The 25,418-nt window shown below is 42.6% G+C and overlaps 1 protein-coding gene across 1 annotated transcript; it reads right to left on the bottom strand.

Annotated features, from left to right (window-relative positions):
• Positions 1 to 24,723, bottom strand: slc6a4a (solute carrier family 6 member 4a). Its single transcript, XM_033977495.2, has 14 exons — positions 24,606 to 24,723; positions 23,414 to 24,107; positions 16,220 to 16,354; positions 13,865 to 14,087; positions 10,777 to 10,915; positions 9,885 to 10,019; positions 9,637 to 9,740; positions 9,431 to 9,558; positions 8,163 to 8,275; positions 5,454 to 5,585; positions 5,282 to 5,381; positions 5,050 to 5,150; positions 3,754 to 3,921; positions 1 to 1,991 (listed from the first exon to the last, which is right to left on the bottom strand). Exons 2-14 carry the CDS (start codon positions 23,841 to 23,843, stop codon positions 1,917 to 1,919), a joined length of 1,983 nt encoding a protein of 660 aa, XP_033833386.1. The 5' UTR covers positions 23,844 to 24,107; positions 24,606 to 24,723; the 3' UTR covers positions 1 to 1,916.
• Positions 24,724 to 25,418: the final 695 nt, after the last annotated feature.

Below are 25,418 nucleotides of genomic sequence, written 5' to 3'. Positions count from 1 at the left end.
CTCCCATATATCTTTATTATCTGTTATTACCATATATTTATTTATATATATTTCTTCTATACAGATGTGTTTCTCAATACATGTTGGACAAACAGACTTTACAGAGGCTTCAGAGGTCAGAGGCAGAGGGATCCACTTCCTTCATCGGATATTTTGGCAGTTAACGAGACGACAGGAGATACACAAACAGACGCACACGTTACAAACAGGTGAAATCACACACACACGCACACACAGGAGACAGGCCTGCACTAAATATATTATTACAACAATATCATAGGATAGTAAATACACATTAAAGTACAGTACTCGTCATATGAACCTGCTCCACTGACGCACACAGACTCGCACAGGCACGTGGCACACACACACACACACACACACACACACATTTTTGGTCCAAAGTAAATCGCAGTGTTTTCTGAGTTTATGACATTAAGGATATTATAATATTATTTTTATTATTATTAGCTCTAATCCTTTTTTGGCTTCTATTTCTATGGCACAGAACGACCTGGGACTCCACAAGGATCAGTTTTGAGACACATGGTGTTTACAATATATTAATAAATCAAATAAATAAATCTCTTCTCTTCTTGAAATCAAAAGTCTAAATTGTTTTGTTTTGTGTTTTTGTGTGAACATTATAATTGTGTTCTGTGTAGTGCTTCACAGTGTTGGACGTTCACTTTGTCCCTTTGTCAAATACGCCACAACAAACAAAACAACAATCAACCAATCCAAAACAGATTGAAGTCTTTAGAAATATGGAAAAAACAGAGATATATTTGGCTTTAGCAACAAATGCAAAAGATTCCTGAATTTTGCTACTTTTGAAATGCATAACTTAATAAAACTGTATAAAAATACAACCACTGGAGTTATTACTTTATGCACGACACAATTATAATAATAATAATAATAACACATTTTATTTTATGTGTGAAAGATTCAAAGTAGAAAAAATGGCTGCCTCCTTAAAGAAATAGTACGGTATTTTCTCTATAATAATAATAATAATAATAATATGTAACAGGTCACATACAGAGAAGTAAACAGGAGCACTGAACAGTCTTTGTCTGGAGTAAAACGCCGGAGGTCGAGGCGGACGTGGAGAGGGGGCGGGGCCTGTGATTGACAGCTGTCACTGGACGTCCTGACGGGGGACAGACGTCCTGACGGGGGACAGACGTCCTGACGGGGGACAGAGTTTATACAGATGTGGACATTAATAACAGTCTGTAGTAAACGACTCAACAGGTTCCAGTTGGTTTTCATCAAAATATGGATTTAAACAGAACTTAAAATATAAACATTGATTATTATTATATTTTTAAAAGTTTAACTTGTCCGATAAAAGTGTTTTTAGAGCTGTGTGTTTCAACATTAAACAACGGGGCAGATGTGGTTGAATCCTGCTGTTTGTTCTGTTCTAGACACTGGTCCATCAGAGACTGAAGTGCAGTACAAATACTGTAATACTGAAGAGGGAAATTACTGTAATACTGAAGAGGGAAGACGTGTATTTTCCGTGTATAATCACTTTTTTAAGGCCCTTCAGGTCCACCACTCGTCGGAGGATGTTGTTTGAGGCACACTAACGACACATTCAAGTAGAGATTTGGTGGCTCCTGTTTGCTTCTCTGAACTGTATTTATTTATATATTTATTTCAACGTTTAAGGAATAAAAACATTTAAAAAACAATCCCTAAACCTGAATAAAAGCTTATTGATTTGTTGGTCAAAACATGGATAAATAATGAACAACATGAGCGTAAAGAAACCATGAAGGAGAGGTACGGTGAGAGGCAAAGACGGTGAAAGGTAGCCCCCTTGTCCTGTAGTTTTGCAGTGTCACCAGTGGAGGGCGCTCTCTGCAGTGTCTAGAGTGGCACCTCTTTTTGGTCAGGTTTGGTCAGACGGCGTTGGTCACTATGTAGTCTCTGTGGTGCTCACTGGACGGCACGGGTGTGATGCTCTTTAGAAGACGCTGAAACAGACGAAAAAGAGGAAAATCAGAACCAAAAAAGAGGAAAATCAAAACTAAAAAAGAGAAAAATCAAAACCAAAAAAGAGGAAAATCAAAATAAAAAAGGAGGAAAATCAAAACCAAAAAGAGGAAAAATATATTTATAAATCTGTGTTACTATTAAAACTATAAAAACAAGAATGAGAATAATTAAAATATGGATCATCTCTATTATTTAAATTAAACTGTTGGGTAACATTTAAGGTGTCGTTATTTTATTATATTATATTATATTATATTATATTATATTATATTATATTATATTATATTATATTATATTATATTATTATTTAAATAAAAATGCTCTAATTAGTCTAAAATATTAATTCACCTGCAGTTTTGAAAAGGTTCATAAACTGCACAAACGTCTAATATATTTGCACTTTTTCTGAGGACAGTTTTTCACACTTTGTACAAACACGTCTGAATAAGTGAGTTTCTTTTGTGCATGAATAATCAGAAGTGCATTGTGTGGTTCCATGTTTGGTGTTGACTGGCCTCTTTGCTCCATGTTAACACCTTTAGTATGTGGAACAAAGCGTGTTACAGTGGACAGAAACACGCCCGTGACCAGGCTCTGCTGACTCTGTGCATTTCACCAGGCCTGGACACAAAGCCCGAGTGTGGACATGTCCATTGTGTCCCTGACAGGAGTCAACACGACACGACCTCCTCCTCGTCTCACGGGATTAAACATGAAAACGACGCTTCACATGTCCTCATCTGACCAGGACACGGATGTAAAGTGTCCAGAGAGAGTAAGAGTAACTCGATAATAAAGAGTTTAATCTGCAAACGACCAAAACATTTCATTTGTGTTTCTCGTTTCATCGTGTTGCTCCTGTGTTTGTTTTGCTCTATATTGTTTTTGAAGCTCTTTGCCTTAAAATATTAAGTGCATGATTATTTTTGTAATAATCTAAGTTTTCCAAAGTCACGTGGCTCTGTCTTTGCTCGTCTGACCCTCAGGTGACCTCTGCTGAGTCAGGAGCCACGACTACTCCCCCATTTTGAGACAAACTATTGTTTCACTCAGGCTTTTGTTTCAGGTGAGGAATTTAAACACAACAAGAACACAGGTCCTCACTGTGAAAACAACAGTGATAAAGTTTATAAAGGACAGACTCAATATCTCATGTACTGATAAATAAAAGTGTTATTAAATATAATAAATAATAATAAATCTAATAAAGACTCAATATCTCATGCACTGGTTGAATATTTTAATAAAAGATTCATTATTATCCAGGTCTAAAACCGGCTGCACTAAAACTGAAATAAGGGGAAAAGCTGCTGGTTATTTTTCACTTTTCTTATTTTACACTCACTCCTTTAATGTTTTAAATGGATTTATACGATTGTTTTATTTGTTTTTTGTTTGTCTTGTTCTGTATTTTAAACAGGACGTTCATGAAAAAGAGTCTGACCCTGTGTAAATAAAGATAAATGAAAACATTTAGACAGAAACAGAAACAAGACAACAACATGTGAGAGGGACATGAGAGGGACGTGTGAGAGGGACGTGTGGACGTGTGAGAGGGACGTGTGAGAGGGACGTGTGAGAGGGACGTGTGGACGTGTGAGAGGGACGTAGGATTCAAATAAATATGAGATGAACCTGTTTGAAGGAGCGTTTTGCACTGATAAATAAAAGTGTTATTAAATATAATAAATAATAATAAAAGTCTTGTTTTATTAAATCTAATAAATCTAATAAATGCACCTGTTTGAAGGAGCCTTTAGCGTTGAGCAGGTGGTACACCATGTACGTGGGGACACAGATGAACGAGGACACGCCGATGCAGTATCCCAGGACTGTGGTCCACTGAGGATAGTGATAATCAAACAACTTCACATCTGGAGGGAACGCCAGGAAACTGATGATGATGAACTGATGAGGAAGAACAAGGATTTGAGATGAGTCCAGATCAGGTTAAATCAGTTTAAATTAGTTTAATTTAGTTTAAATCAGTTTAAATCAGTTTAAATCAGTTTAAATCAGTTTTAATTAGTTTAAATCAGTGATTATGTTGATGCATAAACTTCCATCGGCGTCTCTGACGACCACGACTCACACACACCACATACTGGGCAATGTGGGGGAGGAAGTGTCTTGCCTAAGGACACAACAGAAGGCCCTAGAGCCCATATGTCAAACTCAGGCCCGGGGGCCAAATCTGGCCCGTGGTGTAATTATATTTGGCCCATGAGTTCATATCACATGTGCATTAGAGCTGGTCCGCTGGTGTAGAGCACATGCACCACTGATACTACAAATCCCAGAATGCTTTGCTCGTGCGCAGTCGAGATCTATCTGAGTAAATCAGAGTGAAGCAAACTGAGGGTGAATGTTTGTCTGTGCACTTTTTGTGTTCTAAGGTTTGGACTGTTATAGTTTGAAAATCGAATTTTGAAACTATTAAATAAACAGGGACGTCCAGGCGTTTAGACCGCCGCCCCCACGGCCCGGTTTAGACCGCCGCCCCCACGGCCCGGTTTAGACCGCCGCCCCCACGACCCGGTTTAGACCGCCGCCCCCACGACCCGGTTTAGACCGCCGCCCCCACGACCCGGTTTCAGATAAGCAGAAGAAAATGAACAGATTGTGAAAAATAAAGATTTACTTTAAAAAGGAAGTTGACAGAGAGAGACATAATTTATTTTATTTATTTAAATAAATGAATTCTACTGATGTGTCTTTCATTTCAAATTTATTTTCTCATATATTTGTAATTTCAAACTTGTGTTGTTTCAGATTTTGTTTAAGCAAAACTAAAGTTTGTTTCCAGATGAAAAGGTTAAACGTCGCATCAGGTGCAGATGATTTTTAGTAAATATTGAGTTTGTTGTGATTTTGTCTCTTAATTTTGTCCCACAGTGAGTTTGACGTCCCCTGACACAGAGACACTGCTCCTCTGGGACGCCCCGTGTGTCCAGTGTCTCGTCCGAGGCCTGACCCTGTCCACTTCAGACGAGCTCAGTGCAGTAAAAGTGTTAAATAATAAAATAAGTGTCTGACCAGGAGGAAAATGGGGCAGATGGCGACCCAGCAGATCCTCCAGAACCAGCCGGGGTAGAACCCGAGCATGAAGTGCACGTCATTACAGAAACGAGTGGTGCCTGAAACACAAAACAACACTCTGAAAATGAGATTCAGATACAAACACATTTATGTTTATGAAACTGGGGATTGTCGTAAAAATGGAGGAAAGTTAAATGTTAAAAAAGTTAAATCTTAAAAAGTGTCGTACCATAAAACCACGAGACGGCGATGACCTCGAGCAGGACCACGGTGATGACCGCTGGACCTGTGGCGTACTCCTCAAACAACTTCACCACAAACGCTCCGCCCTGAACATGTTTAAACATTTTACTTTTGTGTGTCGTTTATATTTAAAGTGTCGTAATAAAAATGAGACTGACATAAGTGAGAGTGGAGAGAGCGCCGAGGTAACAGACGCACACCAGCCCCAACACCAACAACTCACGACGCTTAGACAGAACCTGAGGAAACTCGTCCAACAGGGCCGTGATCACCCCCTCCAGACCTGCAAACTGACACCACAACAGGAGGTTACACAACAACAACAACGCACGACAACACACAACAGCACAACAACAGGACAACAACACGACAACACAATACAGCACAATACAGCATAACAAGAACACAATACAGCACAGCAACAGCACGTTACAGCAATAAATAAATAATTAATTAATTAATTAAATAAACTAATAAAGTGTTATATGTGGACTGTGGCCTTATTCCTCCTTTTAAACTTTCACCTCTGACATTTTCTTTCTCGTGGGAAACCTGTATTTTACAAAATGAACAAACTCGGAAAGTAATTTGGACGACATCTGTACAAGTTTAAAAAAAATCTCATTTGATCCTGTGACTGAGATAAGTTTGTAGTAATTTAGATAAAAATGTTAAAGGGAAACGAGGAACATTTTTAGGAAAAGGAGAGACGCTGTCGTCCTGAAACGTTTCACAAAACAAAGGGGCGACTCAAACGCAGTAATATAGTAGAACTTTAACTATAATTTGATTGAATAAATGACAGATGTGTTTATATTAATTCTGGCTCCATGTCTTCTATCTGTTTTATCGTTTTGTTGTTCTCTGTTTTACCTGTTGCTGAGTTTTTATGTGACGCACTTTGGGGAGCTAAAGTTAATAATAAAAGTTCCACACTGCCCCTTCAATGAATCAAAATAAAACACGAGCAGTGAGTAAAAGTCATTTAAATATTTATATCGAAACAATAACGAAACACTATCTGTACTTTATGAGTGTGTTTTGTGCGTGTGAGGCGTCGTATTACACCAGGCACAAAAAACCTCCCAAACGTTAAGCTGCAGGAGCATTAAAAACATGTACAATGAGCGGTGTGTGTAATATCCTCTGATTCAGGCCTGATTATCACGGCGAGATAAGAGCGGCGGCCCCGTCTCCAGCTGGCTGCGTTTGACCAGATAAACTCAGGCCTCGGCGGAGACAATCTCACCTCTGTGCTCCACTATCTCTGTCATATCACATTGTTTTTTCTGCTGCGTTATTCAAAATGAGAAATAATATCCACAGTTACTATGAAGGAGCAGCAGGTAAACACCAGGCTGTCTCCAGGGTTTAAAAAGCGTCCGAGAGCTCGCCAAAAGAGCGGACGTTAAACAGACTGGAGCAGACGGACGCCGAGGTTTCATCAACACGGGAGAGAGTGGTGTCTATTTCACAGATTATGACACGGTATTTAAACTGTAGCAGTTTGACCGTCTTAAAACATCAAAAACACAATGTGCAGTGGTCCAAAGTGATCCCTGACTCACCTTATGCATTCAGAACATCCTATTTACTCACCGCAATGAGTTTAAAAGTGATTTTCGCTATTTTCAGAGACCAGGGTGGAGTTTTAGCACGACTGTAGTACTAGCATGCACGCACTTCCTGATTATGAGACAGTAAAACTCTTTAAAGCAGCACACACACGACTTATTCTGACCCCAGAGCTGCTCGTACACCAGATCTGTGCTGAGAAAGACAAGGCTCAGATAAATGTGTGAATATCTGGGACAGGCCCTTAAATATTCACAAAAATAAAGTCGTCACTTGGATTTAACTAAACAAAAAGGTACGAGCTGTTGGATAATTACTGCATTATCTTTCAGCTGCAACAAGTTATTTAACCTCAACTCCTGCAATGAGCCGCTTTTTATGTCTTATACAAACATGTGGAAAGACACGTCCCATTGTCTGTTTGAGACGAGTCAAACCATCAGCATCAAGTAGAGAAAACATCTGAGTTAAAATCTGTGGATAAACTGTTGTACGACAGATTTAAACTTTGTCTTTTCCTGTCTAAGGAGATCACAGAAACAACTGGAAGGACAGTGAGGACACGTCCACTGTGCAGAGGACAGACTCCCCCATCATCAGGGCCACAGTGAATATGTGCCGTCATCAAACTTAAAGGTTTGTCCAGGCAGTGTATTTTTTGTATTGAAAACTGTCTATTTATTTAAATCTGGATCCAACCACACGATAAACTTTACAAATAAAACTCAAACCTGATGTTTCGTGTTCTCTAGTGTCGTCCTGACACATGAACAACATTTAATCTGTAATCAATGTTTTTATCAGTGAAGACAATTTGTGACATTTATTCTACAAAAACTGTATGAATAATGTGACGTAGTGACACTTTACACCTCCACGCCCCGCCCTCTGTGATGTAGTGACACTTTACACCTCCACGCCCCGCCCTCTGTGATGTAGTGACACTTTACACCTCCACGCCCCGCCCTCTGTGACGTAGTGACACTTTACACCTCCACGCCCCGCCCTCTGTGACGTAGTGACACTTTACACCTCCACGCCCCGCCCTCTGTGATGTAGTGACACTTTACACCTCCACGCCCCGCCCTCTGTGACGTAGTGACACTTTACACCTCCACGCCCCGCCCTCTGTGACGTAGTGACACTTTACACCTCCACGCTCCGCCCTCTGTGATGTAGTGACACTTTACACCTCCACGCCCCGCCCTCTGATCAAACTGACTCTAAAATGGAGCCTCTGTCGTTTTAAGTCTGAGTTTAAACGTCGCAGTGTGAGGTCAGACTGGACTCACTGTACTGTCCAGACCCAACATGATGATCATCAAGAAGAAAATGATGGCGAAGAACGTGGCGGCGGGCATGTTGGCGATGGCCTCGGCGTAAATGATGAACAACAGACTGGGGCCTGGGAAAAGAAGGACAAAGAAGAAGCGAGTGAAGATGAAGGTGAAGCTGCACAGACGGAGAGCTGAGTTTAACTATGTGTTTGTTAAAATTCTGTGATATACACAGTTATTATCAGGATGTTTGATTGTAAATTGACTTAAAAGTGCATTATGTAACTTTTCTGGCCGGGAGTCCAGTGTTTGCTTGTTATTTCAAGTTATTGCTTTGCCTGGAATGTTCCACAGTCTGGCATTAAAGTGTTCTATCTCCCTAGAGACATGTTCCAGGTGTTATAGGGCCAAGTTACATGTCTGATCTGTGGAAAGGCGAGCCCACACAACAAGAATTAATGTTTTGGATGTTTTTTTGTTTTTGTTTTGTTAGGTTTTTTTTTGCAGTAAAACACTTGTAAGTGAATAAAAGTGAGACAGAAGGGGATTAAGCCAAACTGTGGAACATTTCAGGTAAAACAACAAAATCTCCACAGAAACAAACAGGTGATGTGCCTCCACCAGGAAAGTTACATAATGCACCTTTAATCCAATGAGATTCTTTTCATCAGAGAAAAACAGTGTGGTTTGTTTTTACGTCAACTTTTCTAGGAAATGATATGACGCAGTATTGATCAATTATCTCACTTATATCGATCAGTTTTCACACTTATATCGATCAGTTTTCACACTTATATCGATCGGTTTTCACACTTATATCGATCGGTTTTCACACTTATATCGATCGGTTTTCACACTTATATCGATCAGTTTTCACACTTATATCGATCAGTTTTCACACTTATATCGATCAGTTTTCACACTTATATCGATCAGTTTTCACACTTATATCGATCGGTTTTCACACTTATATCGATCGGTTTTCACACTTATATCGATCAGTTTTCACACTTATATCGATCGGTTTTCACACTTATATCGATCCGTTTTCACACTTATATCGATCGGTTTTCACACTTATATCGATCGGTTTTCACACTTATATCGATCCGTTTTCACACTTATATCGATCAGTTTTCACACTTATATCGATCCGTTTTCACACTTATATCGATCGGTTTTCACACTTATATCGATCATTTTTCACACTTATATCGATCCGTTTTCACACTTATATGGATCAGTTTTCACACTTATTTCATTATTCTCATAAATCTTCACACCTGCGTCTTTGGCCACCGTGTCCACGTCCTGCTGCCTCATCTCGGCCATGTATCCCAGAACAGTGAAGATCACAAACCCCGAAATGAAACTGGTCAGACAGTTGACCGAGCTGGTCACCAGAGCATCTCTGGAGGAACGACACAGTTTATACAGATTTAAATCAAATGTACACGAGCGAGACGAGTGTGAGGTTTGTGCGTGTTACTTGTAGCAGTTGTTGTGGAAGGGGTTGTAGCTGGCGAAAGCGAGAAGGACCCCAAACCCTGGACCCAATGAGAAGAAGATCTGAGCTGCAGCATCGATCCAGACCTGAAGATTATGAGAACAAACACGTCAGGATGAGATCTGATCATGTTTCGTATCTTTAGACGTTATAATTTTAAGTTACTAATGGTAACACGTATAATAACTAAATATATAACTCAACTTTCACACAGTTTTAAACAAACTCACTGTTGTACTGAGCAGTTTGCCCCAGTCTGGTTTGAGATAGAAGACCACACCCCTCCAGGCTCCAGGAAGAGTCGCTCCACGAATCAACAGCACCAGAAGAACCAGGTACGGGAAGGTGGCAGTGACCCACACCACCTGAGAAACACAGAAGAAATAAACACCAACACCAGGAACGAGGAGGTGGCAGTGACCCACACCACCTGAGAAACACACAAGAAATAAACAACACCACCAGGAACGAGGAGGTGGCAGTGACACCACCTGAGAAACACAATCACTAGTATTTTTATTTACTATGTCACTATAAATGTGTTATCAATTTGGATCTTCACCTCTCCACAGATCTGACCTATAACTTGGCCTGGGGATGTTACCTCCTTATCACCATGGGAACAGATAAGTTTAATCCAAACTGTGGAACACTGCAACCACATTTTTAATAAAAACATCACCTGTATTGACCTGTTTTCACAATTTTCTACTTGATTTGATTTTATGAACAGATGTAAAGGGTCAAAGCAAAAATAAAGTCACTTTATGTCACAGTGACGTCACTTGAGTCGAGTAAAAGTGGAAAAGTTTTGGTTTTGATGCCAGAAATGTAAATAAAATAGTTGTGTTTGAGTTTTTCATTATGTTTGTTGTATCTTGTGGTTTTCAGGGAGTTAATGTGTTTCTACTGCATCTGCCAATATCTGTGTCCATCCCTCGTGGACACCTCCCTCCTCCTCCCATGGACACCTCCCTCCCTCCATGGACACCCCTCCTCCCTTGTGGACACCCCTCCTCCCTCGTGGACACCTCCCTCCTCCCTTGTGGACACCCCTCCTCCCTTGTGGACACCCCTCCTCCCTCGTGGACACTTCAGCCACACCGGCGCCTCGTGTCGTACCTTCCCAGACGTCTTGACTCCTTTCCAGATGCTGAAGTAGACGATGGTGAAGATGAAGAGGAGGCACAGGGCCAGCTGCCAGCTCACCGCGCCCAAGTGATGAAGACCAGGAGAGCGGTGCACCTGCAGCACCTGCCGACTGTCAGGGACAAACAGGGCGGAGACAGAGTGAAAATGTAACGATGAAGAGGGACGTGTAAAAGACAAAGAAATAAAGGGAGAAATATGGGTCTGCGTTACACTTTTTAACAAGACATCCTGATTTTTGGTAGATTCTATTCTGCAAAACACTTGATCCACCTTCAGTAAAGTGTAAGTGTGAGTGTGAGAGTGAGTGTGAGTGTGAGTTTAAGTGTGTGTGAGTTTAAGTGTGAGTGTGAATTTAAGTAAGTGTGAGTTTAAGTGTGAGTGTCAGATTAAGTGTGAGTGTGAATTTAAGTGTGAGTGTGAGTTTAAGTTTGAGCGTGGGTGTGAGTTTAAGTGTGAGTTTGTGTGAGTGTGAGTTTAAGTGTGTGTTTAAGTGTGAGTGTGAGTGTAAGTGTGAGTGTAAGTGTGAGATTAAGTGTGAGTGTGAGTGTAAGTGTGAGTGTAAGTGTGAGATTAAGTGTGAGTGTGAGTGTAAGTGTGAGTGTAAGTGTGAGATTAAGTGTGAGTGTGAGTGTAAATGTCAGATTAAGTGTGAGTGTGAGTGTAAGTGTCAGATTAAGTGTGAGTGTGAATTTAAGTGTGAGTTTAAGTGTGAGTTTAAGTGTGAGTGTAAGTGTGAGTGTGAGTTTAAGTGTGAGTGTGAGTTTAAGTGTGAGTGTGAGTTTAAGTGTGAGTGTAAGTGTGAGTGTGAGATTAAGTGTGAGTGTGAGTTTAAGTGCGAGTTTAAGTGTGAGTTTAAATGTGAGTTTAAGTGTGAGATTAAGTGTGAGTGTGAGTTTAAATGTGAGTTTAACTCACACTCGAGTTTAAGTGTGAGTGTAAGTGTGAGTATAAGTGTGAGTGTAAGTGTGAGTGTAAGTGTGAGTATAAGTGTGAGTGTAAGTGTGAGTGTAAGTGTGAGTATAAGTGTGAGTGTAAGTGTGAGTTTAAGTGTGAGTGTGAGTTTAAGTATGAGTGTGAGTTTAAGTGTGAGAGTGAGTGTAACCAGGGCCGGCCCGAGCTCTCAGGGGCCCTGAGCAGAATGTGTCTCTGGGCCCCTGGCGGTGGACGGACCTGGACTCAGCTGTTGCAGATTCACATTTGACACATTCTGACTCTGCTCTCATCACCGTGTCCATTTGTGTTTGTGTTTATACGACCAAAAGACTTGAATGTCTGTTTTATAAGTTAGATTAAAGTTGGATTAAAACATTTCAAAGTACCTCAGGGGCCTCAGCGCAGCACGGGGGGGTAAACAGCTGCCCACACTTACGCCTGCTTCAAAAACAAATGTAGGCAGCAGATATTTTACTATGATATATATTTTTAAAAATGTAATCTTTATAGAGGGGTATTTAGGCTGCTGTAAACACCCGCGCTGTTTTCAATAAAACTTTAAAGATTATATTATTTTAAATGCAAATGTGTGGGCTCCTGGGGGCCCTCTGGTGACTTTGGGGCCCGAAACAGCTGCTCAGTCTACGTATATTCTGGGCGGGCCCTGAGTGCAGGTGTGACAGGGGCCGTGTTTAGACGGGCTGTGGTGAATTAAGTGTTTCAGAAAGAACTAACAGAAAAACAAGTCCAGTCTGTATTTACACTACTTCATTCAATATTTTACACAAAAAGCTTTAATTGTCTCTTTTTAGGGCTAAAAAGTTACACGGTGGGGCTTTAATGTCAACAGTGAACTGAATAAACTCTGAGCCGATAAACCAGGCCCTGATTTATGTTAAAAACAGGAAACGCTGGCGCCGGCTGAGGTGGGAATTTGTTACTTTAAAACATTAAGAAGGAAAAGTCACCTCCAGATAAACCCAAAATCAGCCCCACACACAAACATGGAAACTGTCCCGGGACGCTCTGATAAGACGGAGCCAGCAGATATCAGGCAACATGAGGGAATATTATAAAGAATTACAAAGGCGTTCCCAAAGAGAGGATATTGACTTCGCTCCGAATCACCTGAGATCAGATAGAGACGGACATGGACACGGACACGGACACGGACACGGACACGGACACGGACACGGACACGGACACGGACTGTGACTAAACACGGAGCGTTTGGGCAAAGTGCTTCAGTCCTGAGATTAGACTTAGAGGAATTTACACAAACAGGGGAAAACCAAGACTCCAACAAAAAGACGTAAAATTCCTAGAAAAGAAGATTCTTAGAAAAATGATGGAAAAAAAATGGAAAAGTGCAAAATGAGAGAAAAAACAAATCGATTTAACTTTAGACTGATCAACTAAAAACAAAGATGTCTGTTTTAAAATGACACAAAACATGGAACTGTCACAAAAGAGTCGATTTTATTTCTACTTTTTCCTCCACATGACGATAAAAATCTGTTTCTTACTTTTCCCAGAAACAAATGCAACTGTTTAAATCTAAGAAACAGATTCACTGTTCAAAACTTAACCCCATCTGCAGCTTTTTTAAATATTATCATCAAAATAGTGACTTTACTAACTATAAAGTAGAGTTTATATCTGTTTTATGGTTTATTTTACCTTCTCTGATGGTCCTACGTCTCTTTTCTTGTACAGTTTAACAATTATTCTTATATATTTGTAGCTCGGCCAGCTCTTCACAGGCCGAGTATTGTAAGATTGATTCCCAGCTCTGTTATTTCCCTGAATGTCTCTCCCTACTCTCCACCCCTAAATCTTAACAATTCATTCTTAGTTTAATTATAACAACTTCAAAAATAACAAATAATCGAATAATCAACTCTGAACTCTCCTCGTAAAACTGGAGGAAACCAAACATCCTCCCTAACTCCTGTCTCCTCTGTCCTTGCCTCCTACGCCCTTACTACGCCCTCCCTATGCCCTTCCTACGCTCGTCCTACGCTCATCCTATGCCCTTCCTACACCCTTCCTACGCCCGTCCTACGCTCGTCCTACGCCCTCCTACACCCCTCCTACGCCCTTCCTCCCACTTACATGCACTTACGTATAGAACTCCTGTGCGGGGGAGGTGGAGGAGTTGGACCAGGTGATGTTGTCGTCGGTCCAGATGTAGCGTTTGCAGTTGGGGGTGTTCCAGCTGTTGGTGCAGGTGGTCCAGGGCAGGACGGGTCTGAAGGAGGAGAGGAGGTAATAGAGCGCCCAGGCCATGATGGTGTTATAGTAGAAGGCGATGTAGAGCGCGATGATGCAGATGGCGAAGCCGATGCCTGGAACAACAACAGAATATTTATGTCATATAAAGTGTAAAGTTATTCAAAGAGCTTTACAGAAGAAGAAAGACACAGAATCACAAACAAATCAAAACAGAAATAATCAATATTAAAGGAGAAAAGTACAGAATAAACTCTTTAAGTCACAGCAGAAAAACAGAACAGAGTCTGGATTTAAACATCGTCAAAGTCGAGGCCTGAGTCACATCAGGAAGAGAGAGAGAATTAAACTGAACAAAACTCAAACACTGATTCAACAGGTTTAGTCCTGGTTTAGTCCTGGTTTAGTCCTGGTCCAGTCTCAGTTTAGTCACAGTTTAGTCTCGGTTTGGTCCTCAGTTGGAGCTGTATTTTGGTGCTGCACCAATTAGATTTTTAGAACATGAGAATATTCAAACCAGTGACTAATATTTATGTCTTATTCTTATGTTATATATGATATATATGATGATGATGATGATTATTATTATTCTGTAAAACACTTTGAATTACTTTATGAATTACTTTATGTTGTGCTGTACAAATAAACTTGCCTTGCTTATTATTTTTACAAACATTTTTAAGTAGATGCAGGAAAAGGCAGAAAAAGCAGAGGCTCATTTTAAAGGATAAAAAAAACTAAAAACCTGCAGAAAACAGAAAAACTTTAGATTTCAGAAAAGAGTCAAGTGATGATGTTACAGTTGTATTTAGTCCGATTTGAAGAATCAGATCACGATTGTGCGACTCGTATGGTTCACTGGTCAAATACACATTTCCCCGCCCTCTCCTCCGTCAGCCTCCGTCAGGCCTGAGTTTGTGACAGGTGGATTTAACCGATCACAGTGAAGCAGACGCCTTTAGTTATTTAAAAAACAGAAACTTACTGTATGTGATCAAACCTAAACCATTATCTGGGCTGGTGTTTTTAGAATATCACACTTCAGTCCTCACTTCTCCTTTGTCTTAAATGTCCTCAGAGTCTTTAAAAACGTCTGAACAAAAACATGTCCGTCCTCTTTGCTCTGGCATCATCACTAAAACCAACTGTAAGTTTAGTTGGAAAAGGACAACTGTGTGGGGAATGGGGACACAGAGTGAGGAGAGACATTCAGCACATAGAGCTGTGTGGGGAATGGGGACACAGAGTGAGGAGAGACATTCAGCACATAGAGCTGTGTGGGGAATGGGGACACAGAGTGAGGAGAGACATTCAGTGCTGTGCTTCTCAAAGGCTGAGATTGACACAGTCCTGAGCTGCAGATTGGACCAGACTCTACAGATGGAGATGAGTAAACGTGTTTAAATTGTCCGTCACACTGTACAAAGCTCGAGTGCAGATCAGCCACGTTCAGGCTCTTTGGGTAAAAGTCTGTGACATTTCAATAATTTACATAAGCAGGAGTTTGTGCGTGTGGCATTTGGAGGTAAAATGTGAGGATTTCCATTACAGAGAGTCCACAGAAGTAACAAGGAGACGAGGGGCTCGTGTCGGGGACAGAGGACAGACGCTGTCCCTCACACCTCGCCAAATAACACACGGCCTGGAGTTTATTGAACCTAGAGAGTCCTGCGTTTAGACAGTTAACCCGTCAATAATGATGTTTTCAGTGTTTTCAGTGCATGGTCAGATCATAATGAACTGTCCAGGGTGTAATCTGTGTGTCCCTCAGTCGTCCAGGTCAGATCCAGAGTAAAACAAACATTTAAATCTGGACAAAATCATCTAAATCATTACAGCTGGACACGTCTATCTGTCTGAAGCTGCAGATCCTCTCGTCTGTGGTTATTAAACAGTTATGAACTCAGTCTTTCTTCATGTTTTGTTTTGGCTGATGAGTTAAAAACAAGTCAGTGAAATATTTTGGATTATAAATTATTTTTCAGTGCACGTCAGATTCATCCAAACACTGTCAGGCATTTACTTTGAGATAAAATTATATCTAAACCACATCCGCCTACGCTTTTTTACTCATTTTTTTACTCATTTTTTACGCGTAGAACATTTATAAGATCACTGCGCTGATGTCTCTCCCCACTCTCCATCCTCCAAAACCTCTGTGGCTGTAAAAACTTTACCGTCAAACGAAGAAAACATTAATTTAATAAACCTTGAAAACAACTATCACCACTAAATGAACTGTTTTTACCTTTAAAGATGGGGCAGATGTGTTTCCAGATGGAGATGCAGCCGCTGCGATGAAACTGTCCCAGAGCGAGCTCCATGTAAAACAGAGGCACCCCCCCGAACACCGCCATCAGCAGGTAGGGCAGCAGAAACGCACCTGTGCACACAACACACTTATGTTTTACACCAACATGAAACATCCACCTGCATCAGACCATCAACGTAATAAACTCTGGAACTTTATGAACCCGTGTCCTTAAATTTGATATAAAAACGTTCAAATCAAACATATTTATGCCACAACAAAACATCTAAACACCACATTTAAACTCTAACAAAAAGACAATTTCACAAAGAGTTCAAGCTTCTGTTGTGTTACTTAAAGATGAGGTATTGTACTTCTCATTCATCATATTAAGATCATATTTAGAGACAGAACATGTGTAAAGACTCAAACATAAACGATGAGATGAAACCTCTGCACGTTTTTATGAGGGACGTGTTAAAACAGAACAAAGATCCACATTTTTGGGAGTTTTGTTTCACTGATAATCCACTGAGGAAACTGGACGTGCTGATTACTGTGAGTTGTTATTTTCTGGACTAAATCTTGTTGTTCTCTGCTCTAAAACAGCTCTGGGCCCAGCTGAACTTGTCGTATATGTGTTAAATATAAACACACATACGACCTCTGCTGCTCGGATTCTACGGCTGGAAAACGACTTGAGCTCCACAATAATTCCTGACCTTATTTCCTGAAGTGCAAACGTTTTTGGATCAATCGTGCAGTGAATTAGGCCCATGTGAGGTGTGTGGGGACGCGGTGGAGGAAGATTGATGGTGTGAGTAGAATGTGAAATGGGAACAAAGAGAGACATTAAATAAAAAGACTTTTATGGAGAGAGGATAAGTGGACACGAGAGAAACACTCGTCAAATCAACTTCATCTGGATCCACAGCAATTATTGTTCAGAAAACTTTGAAAAACAGTCTGTGAAAGTCATTATTCCACTTAAACGAGCCAAAGAAGTGGTGTAGGAGAGGTGGTGTAAGAGAGCTGGTGTAGGAGAGGTGGTGTAGGAGAGCTGGTGTAGGAGAGGTGGTGTAGGAGCGCTTTGAAACGACACCACCTCTCACATATAGATACAAATAAAAATGTATTTTAAAGCTGCTGTATTTAAGTTTATTTAATTTTTTGTAAATGCTCTGCAGGTGGAGGAGAGTCTGTGCCTCAGGTGGAGGAGAGTCTGTGCCTCAGGTGGAGGAGAGTCTGTGCCTCAGGTGGAGGAGAGTCTGTGCCTCAGGTGGAGGAGAGTCTGTGCCTCAGGTGGAGGAGAGTCTGCCTCAGGTGGACGAGAGTCTGTGCCTCAGGTGGAGGAGAGTCTGTGCCTCAGGTGGAGGAGAGTCTGTGCCTCAGGTGGAGGAGAGTCTGTGCCTCAGGTGGACGAGAGTCTGCCTCAGGTGGACGAGAGTCTGTGCCTCAGGTGGAGGAGAGTCTGTCCCTCAGGTGGAGGAGAGTCTGTGCCTCAGGTGGAGGAGAGTCTGCCTCAGGTGGAGGAGAGTCTCTGCCTCAGGTGGAGGAGAGTCTGTGCCTCAGGTGGAGGAGAGTCTGTGCCTCAGGTGGAGGAGAGTCTCTGCCTCAGGTGGAGGAGAGTTTGTGCCTCAGGTGGAGGAGAGTCTGTGCCTCAGGTGGAGGAGAGTCTGTGCCTCAGGTGGAGCAGTTGAAGTATCTCAGGGTGTTGTTCTGGAGGAGGGTGGAGGTGAGATTGACAGGTGGAGGAGCGTCTGCAGTGATGGTGTCTCTGTGTGGTCTGTTGTGGTGAAGGTGGAGCTGAGTCCAAAGACAAAGCTCTGGATTTACCTCAGTCTGTTCACCTCATGAGTCTGGGACCGAAAGGACCAGATCAAGACACAAGAGGCGGAGTTTCCTCCTCAGGGTGGAGGCCGCTCCCTTAGAGACAGGGGGAGGAGCTCAGTCACACGGGAGGAGCTCAGAGTAGAGCCGCTGCTCCTCCACGTCCAGAGGAGCAGCTGAGGCTCGGGCGTCTGCTCAGGACGACTCCTGGAGCCTCCTGGACACCTCCCTGGGGAGGTGGTCATGTCCCACCAGGAGGAGGCCCTGAGGAAGACTCAGGAGACACTGGAGGGTCTATGTCTCTCTGTCCTGGGAACGCCTTGGGTCCCAGGAGGAGGAGGTGTCTGGGGTGAGGGGAGTCCCCTGTGACCCGGGCCCAGAGGAAGAACATGGATGGATGGATCTTTCTTTTTTTCCAGTAGAGGACAGAAGCTCCTCCTCCTTTGTCCAGACTGTTTCTCTTCTTCTGTGGCAGTAAAACACTGCAGTAACGTAGACACCACCTAGTGGTGACATGTGAGAATACACATCAGCACTGTGTTTAAGAGATGCCAAGAATCAAACTGACAAATCAATGGCACTTTAATATTTGATCTGAATATAAACATTTACAGTATTTAAAATCAGACGTATAAACGACATTAATACGATAAAAAAAACTCCTGAACAGTTTTAAATCCTCGTGAGCTGTTTGTTAGAATAGTCTTGATCTTTTTTAAATGATTCTTTTATCATAGTTTACATTTTACTGTGGTAAATACTCCACTGCATCTCCGTTATTTAAAAGCCGCCGTATCGCGTATATTGCGGCGGCCCCTGGTCCCGGTGCCCGTCGCTGTGACAGGGGCCCAGATAAGCCTTGATTGAGCGGCTGCTGCGGCGACAGGTTATTAAGTAAGAAAGAACCTGGCTGCGTTCTTATAAAAAAACACAATTAATACTGTAGCCTGTATCAAGTGTGTCCCGGCCCCATCTCTGCCGCTCGGGGAGACACGGACGCTGCACAGGAAATTGCAAAGATTTTATTATTGCAAATCCAATAAAAGGAGGCTCCTGTTTGCTGCTGGAGAACACGGTGGAGTCACAGTCCTGAGTCTTCTGTGTCAATATGAGCTGCAGGAGCGAAGCCTCGGACAAATATATAAACAAATACTACAGCTCAAACATTAAGTACAAACAATAAACTGAGTAACGAGCGACGGTGGAGGTAAATATGTGTAAAACGAGGCTTTAGTGCACGTTTAGACACGTCCAGGAGGAGAAACGATTGAGACGAGACGTGGAGCTGAACTAACGTGGAGCAGAACAGAGACGACTCACAGGACGAACCATCAACATCAGGCTTTTCACGCAGTAGGTCAGATCTACTAAAGTCCTGCCCAAGACCAGGTCCAGATCTGAAGACGGGTCCAGAGTCCATCATCATCAGGACAATCACAAAGTCAGACCTTTACGGATTCGACCAAAACGACATTCAAGTCTAAAAAAGTGTTTTATCACCAGAGTGAATCAAACACAGTAACGAGACTTTTCCATCAAACTCAGTGACTGAAACATAAAACATTCTCATTATTTTGTGTTTTTTTGTTGTTTCTGACAGTTTTCTGTTTGGATCATTCAAATGTTATTCTCACAGGTTTGTGCGTCGACCGAACTCCACCTGGAAACAAGACGAGCAAACGACAAACGATTTAAACGAACTACAAATCTGTCCCTTAAGCAACAACTGGACACAACACAAGAAAAAACTGAAGATAAACCTGAAAATAAAAATAAACCTGAAGATATTTGTCCCAGACTAAACCTGTTTGTCCCAGACTTGTCCCAGACTAAACCTGTTTGTCCCAGACTAAAACCTGTTTGTCCCAGACTAAAACCTGTTTGTCCCAGACTAAACCTGTTCGTCCCAGACTAAACCTGTTCGTCCCAGACTAAACCTGTTTGTCCCAGACTTGTCCCAGACTAAAACCTGTTTGTCCCAGACTAAACCTGTTTGTCCCAGACTAAACCTGTTTGTCCCAGACTAAACCTGTTTGTCCCAGACTAAACCTGTTCGTCCCAGACTAAACCTGTTTGTCCCAGACTTGTCCCAGACTAAAACCTGTTTGTCCCAGACTAAACCTGTTTGTCCCAGACTAAACCTGTTCGTCCCAGACTTGTCCCAGACTAAACCTGTTTGTCCCAGACTAAACCTGTTTGTCCCAGACTTGTCCCAGACTAAACCTGTTTGTCCCAGACTAAACCTGTTTGTCCCAGACTAAACCTGTTTGTCCCAGACTAAAGGAGCTTGTCTCCGTCTCTCGCTGCGTCTCTAAAGTCTCTATTGAGCCGTGATCCTCCGTTTCCTTTTTCACCACATCCATAAATTCCCTTTTTAGTTCTTCTCTGACCTCACGTCCTTTTATCGACACGTCTAGGTCCAGACGTGTCTCTGTCTCCAACAACATGGACAACATGGACAACATGGACACACATGGACAACACGGACAACATGGACAACACGGACAACAGGGACAACATGGACACACATTTCTCACTTTTTTATCTTATGTTTTTTCATATTTAATGTTTTGACTTAAATCTTTAAAGACAAGTCAAGAAAACCTGGAGACACCTGTCCAACTGTACGTCTGTTATGTAAGGACGCAGAGGACAAAGAGAAGACACCGAGGACACCAGAGAGGACGCAGAGGACACCAGAGAGGACACGAAGAGAGGACGCAGAGAGGACACGAAGAGAGGACGCAGAGGACAAAGAGAGGACACCAGAGAGGACGCAGAGGACACCAGAGAGGACGCGAAGAGAGGACACGAAGAGAGGATGCAGAGGACACCAGAGAGGACACAGAGAGGACCACCAGTCCAACTGTACGTCTGCTATGTAAGGACGCAGAGGACGATGCAGAGGACACCAGAGAGGACACATAGAGAGGACGCAGAGGACAAAGAGAGGACACCAGAGAGGACACGAAGAGAGGACGCAGAGGACACCAGAGAGGACGCAGAGAGGAGACAGAGACGACACAGAGAGGACACGAAGAGAGGACGCAGAGGACAAAGAGAGGACACCAGAGAGGACATGAAGAGAGGACGCAGAGGACATCAGAGAGGACACCAGAGAGGACACGAAGAGAGGACGAAGAGGACACCAGAGAGGACACGAAGAGAGGACGAAGAGGACACCAGAGAGGACACGAAGAGAGGACGAAGAGGACACCAGAGAGGAGACAGAGACAACACAGAGAGGACAAGAAGAGAGGACAGAGTAAGGATGAAGAGAGGACACAGAGGACACCAGAGAGGACAAAGAAAGGACACAGAGAGGATGCAGAGGACACCAGAGAGGACACGAAGAGAGGACAAAGAGAGGACCACCAGTCCAACTCTACGTCTGTTATGTAAGGACACAGAGGAAACCAGAGAGGACACGAAGAGAGGACAAAGAGAGGACACAGAGAGGACGAAGAGAGGGGTGAGGACACAATAAGGACGCGGTGAGGACACAATAAGGACGCGGTGAGGACACAATAAGGACGCGGTGAGGACACAGATTGACAGTGGTACTTTAAACTAAACTTTATTTTACACCTGAAAATGATGTAACTTTTTAACACAATATTAAATATAATTATGAGTTTTGTGGACGATTAAAAAAACAAAGTCCACCCTGTCCCTCGTGTCCTCTGAGATGGACAAAAGACAGATGTGGACACAACGGTTTATAATCCAGACAAACTGATAAGACCAGCTGATATTTTGGGTTAGGGTCGATTTTGATTCTCGTCCTCGTGTCCTAGTCCAGATGTCCACTCTGTAAATACAGTTTATACTTTTTCTTTGGCAGCTGCTTTACTTAAAATAAATATTGTTCTGTGCTTTAGATTTAAAGTCGAATGTTGATATTCTTCAAGTGCAGATATCAGCCCTCGTTCTACAGTTCATATGTTCACCCTAAGAACAGTCCAGATCTGGAGACGTCCCTGTCCACAGCTCATGTAACATGGGTCAAATACAGGGCGGTCATTTCAATAATAAGATTCATTCTTTGTTCACACATCAAAACTGGGACTAAACCTGGACTAGAACAAAACTAAACCTGGACTAGAACAAAACTAAACCTGGACTAGAACAAAACTAAACCTGGACTAGAACAGGTCCACGTTAGGAATAAACTGAGCTTGAACCAAGAGGAACAGACAGTTTACTGAAGCTGAAGCTGAAGCTGAAGTGTCTCCGTGTGTCCTCTCACTTTACCGTCGTGGACATTGAACTTTGAGCGTTGGAAAAATCGTTTTCTGTTGAACGTTTTAGCTCGACACGGTGCGTCTCTCACTCCCTCGTTTCTATGGAAGTGTTTACTCAAGACTGTCCTACACAGTACATTTTTCACATACTAGTACTGCGTTCAGAATAATGGCACTACTGCTGAAGTTAAAGGTGCACAATGGAACTTTTCTGACCTTTAACTCACTCTTCATTCAGAACCAGAAAATACACAGAAAAACATGTTTATGAGCACCACAGATCTGAGCTTAAAGCCACACTGTGAAACATTCCAGGCAAAAGGAGACGAGTATGTGGCACCGGACCCTCCACCCAGGAAAGTTACACAGTGCAGCTTTAAGTTAACAGTTAAACCAATTCATAATCTTCGCCTAACTCCCCAAACTGTCCCCTAAACTGTCCTCAATCTGTCCCCTAAACTCTCCTGAAACTGTCCCCTAAACTGTCCCTAATCTATCCTTAAACTCTCCTGAAACTGTCCCCAAACTCTCCCCCAAACTGTCCCCAAACTGTCCCCTAAACTGTCCCCAAACTGTTCCCTAAACTGTCCCTAAACTCTCCTGAAACTCTCCCCAAACTGTCCTCGAAACTCTCCTTAAACTCTCCTGAAACTGTCCCCAATCTCTCTCCCAAACTGTCTCGAAAACTCTCCATAAACTGTCCTCAAACTGTCTCCAATCTGTCCCCTAAACTCTCCCCACACTGTCCCCAAACTCTCCTCAAATTGTCCCCAAACTCTCCCCCAAATTGTCTCAAAAACGCCCCATAAACTGTCCTCAAACTGTCTCCAATCTGTCCCCTAAACTCCCCAAACTGTCCTCCTCGTTTCAGCTCATACGTTTCATGAGATAAACTCTGGGTGGTCAAGAGGCTTCACCCAGCTCCATTTTTCTAATGTAATCTCAAATATTATCATAAACCTGTCGACTTATTTCACAATGTGGATCTCCCCCCACATCCATCCTCCCTGTCCTCCTCCCTCTCCCTGTCTCCTCACAATGTCCCTCTCCCCGTCTCCTCACCTCCTCCCTCACCTCCTCCCTCACCTCCTCCCTCACCTCCTCCCCACCTCCTCACCTCCTCCGTTCTGGTAGCAGATGTAGGGAAAGCGCCACACGTTTCCGAGGTCCACGGCGTAGCCAATCACAGAAAGTAAAAAGTCCATCTTCTTACTCCAGGTCTCCCTCGGCCTCTCCAGACTCGTTTGTTGGACGACCAGAGTCCTGAAGCCTCCCATAGGTGCGGACGAGGAATGTCCCATACCGGGCGCGGTCCCCCCTGACCCCGCCCCGCTCCCCTGACCCTCTCTGAAGTTTTGGGAGGTGCTCGTGGTGAAGCCGTTGGACACCTGCGGCTCGGAGTTGGATAGTTTATGTCCTCTCTGCTCCGTGCCGTCGGCCAACACCAACTTTTCGTTTCCTTGGTCCCTCGTCTCCTCGCTCGTTTCCCGAAGCGCTTCGGTGTCGCTTCCTACGTCCTTGGTCATCATCATGTTTTCGGTCTCCATTGGTTTGTGCCGATGTCGCTGTTGGCAAAGTTGGTTATGGGCGAAGAGAAGAGCCCGAGGTGGAAGAGAAGAGTGTGGCTGTAGAGAGCGATGTGGCGCCCATCAGGGGAACAGCGCTAAGACGGTAAAGGAGCCGTTTGGACCAGTTTATGCAGAATTAGATCAAACAAACAGGTCCTTTGTGGATAAAGTAGGAGCTAAAGTGAAAATGTTATGAGTTACTGGGGCAGAAGGTTTTCTCCATCGGACGAGCGACGAAGAGATCTGAAAAACACACAATATAAAGTCAGATTTACACAGAAAAAGTCGCCTGGAGTTTGTTCTAAAAGGTAAAATTAAATATTATCCAAACACAACAGCAAGATTTGGATTTAACGAGCGTTTCAAACAGAACCGAGCAGAACTTTAATGCACCATTTTGCACGTTTTGAAACAAAAACCTCATCTCTCACCATAGATTTCACAAACACTGTATTTTGGCACATAACTGACAAAATTAATTAAAAAAAAGGATGTGATTTTGTGGAATATAACTGAGCACAATAAGCCACAGTGAGGCATTAAACAGAAAACAGACCTAAGAATTTATATTTTACCATTTTGATCGTTTACTTTTAACTGTTTAGAGACAAAGAAGAATTTCCAAACGAGAGACTTTAAAACATAAAAACATGGACTATGTGAGAACCTAAACCTCTGACATATCACAGAGGCAGAAGCGTCTCTAAAACGATCGCAGCGTAAACACATTTTGTACTTTACCTTTTCAGAATCCAACAAGTGATAAACAAACTGAAAGAACGAACGCAGCTGCAAAACTTTAAAATCCTTATAAGAGCAAAAGTTACAAGAGGAACTGCACAGGGACGGACATCAGGACGGACTGCAGCTCCATGAAAGAGTAAACCTCCTTTCTCTCTCTCCTCCTCCTCTCCTCCCTCTCTACTCTCTCTCTCTCTCTTCGTCTCTCGCTGATGCAGAAGTCCCTGTGTGTGTGTGTGTGTGTGTGTGTGCGCGCGCAGGATGAACACACACACAGGGAAGTTTGGCTCAAAGCACCAGTTACACACAGGTATACACACAATTATAAAGTTATACACAGTTACACACACAGTTACACAGTTATACACAATTATACACAGGTATACACACAGTTATACACACGGTTATACACACAGTTATACACACAGTTACACACACGGTTATACACACAGTTACACACAGTTATTATACATAGTTACACACAGTTATACACACAGTTACACACACGGTTATACACACAGTTATACACACAGTTACACACACGGTTATACACACAGTTACACACAGTTATTATACATAGTTACACACAGTTATACACTTTTATAATCGAAAGAATAATAATAATAGTAATAGTCTGACTCTTTTACACTGTCTCTGTCAGATGTGGGTATTATGAGGACATGGGTTTATGGGACCTGGGTTTATAAGGGCCTGGGATTATGAGGACCTGAGTTTATAAGGACCTGAGTTCATGTGGACCAGAGTTTATGAGGACCTGGGTTTATGAGGATCATCGTGTTCAGACTCAGGGTA

The sequence above is a fragment of the Periophthalmus magnuspinnatus genome, chromosome 13, assembly GCF_009829125.3.
Source record: "Periophthalmus magnuspinnatus isolate fPerMag1 chromosome 13, fPerMag1.2.pri, whole genome shotgun sequence".
NCBI lineage: Eukaryota > Metazoa > Chordata > Actinopteri > Gobiiformes > Gobiidae > Periophthalmus > Periophthalmus magnuspinnatus.
This window is presented reverse-complemented; position numbering and strand designations above follow the sequence as displayed.

Coding starts and splice junctions, on each gene's coding strand:
- slc6a4a (XM_033977495.2), bottom strand. CDS start 23,843: ATGGAGACCGAAAACATGATGATGACCAAGGACGTAGGAAGCGACACC. Junction 14,088..16,219: donor CATCTGCCCCATCTTTAAAG/GTAAAAACAGTT, acceptor TTGTTGTTCCAG/GCATCGGCTTCGCCATCTGC. Junction 5,586..8,162: donor TGTTGGGTCTGGACAGTACA/GTGAGTCCAGTC, acceptor TTGTGGTGTCAG/TTTGCAGGTCTGGAGGGGGT.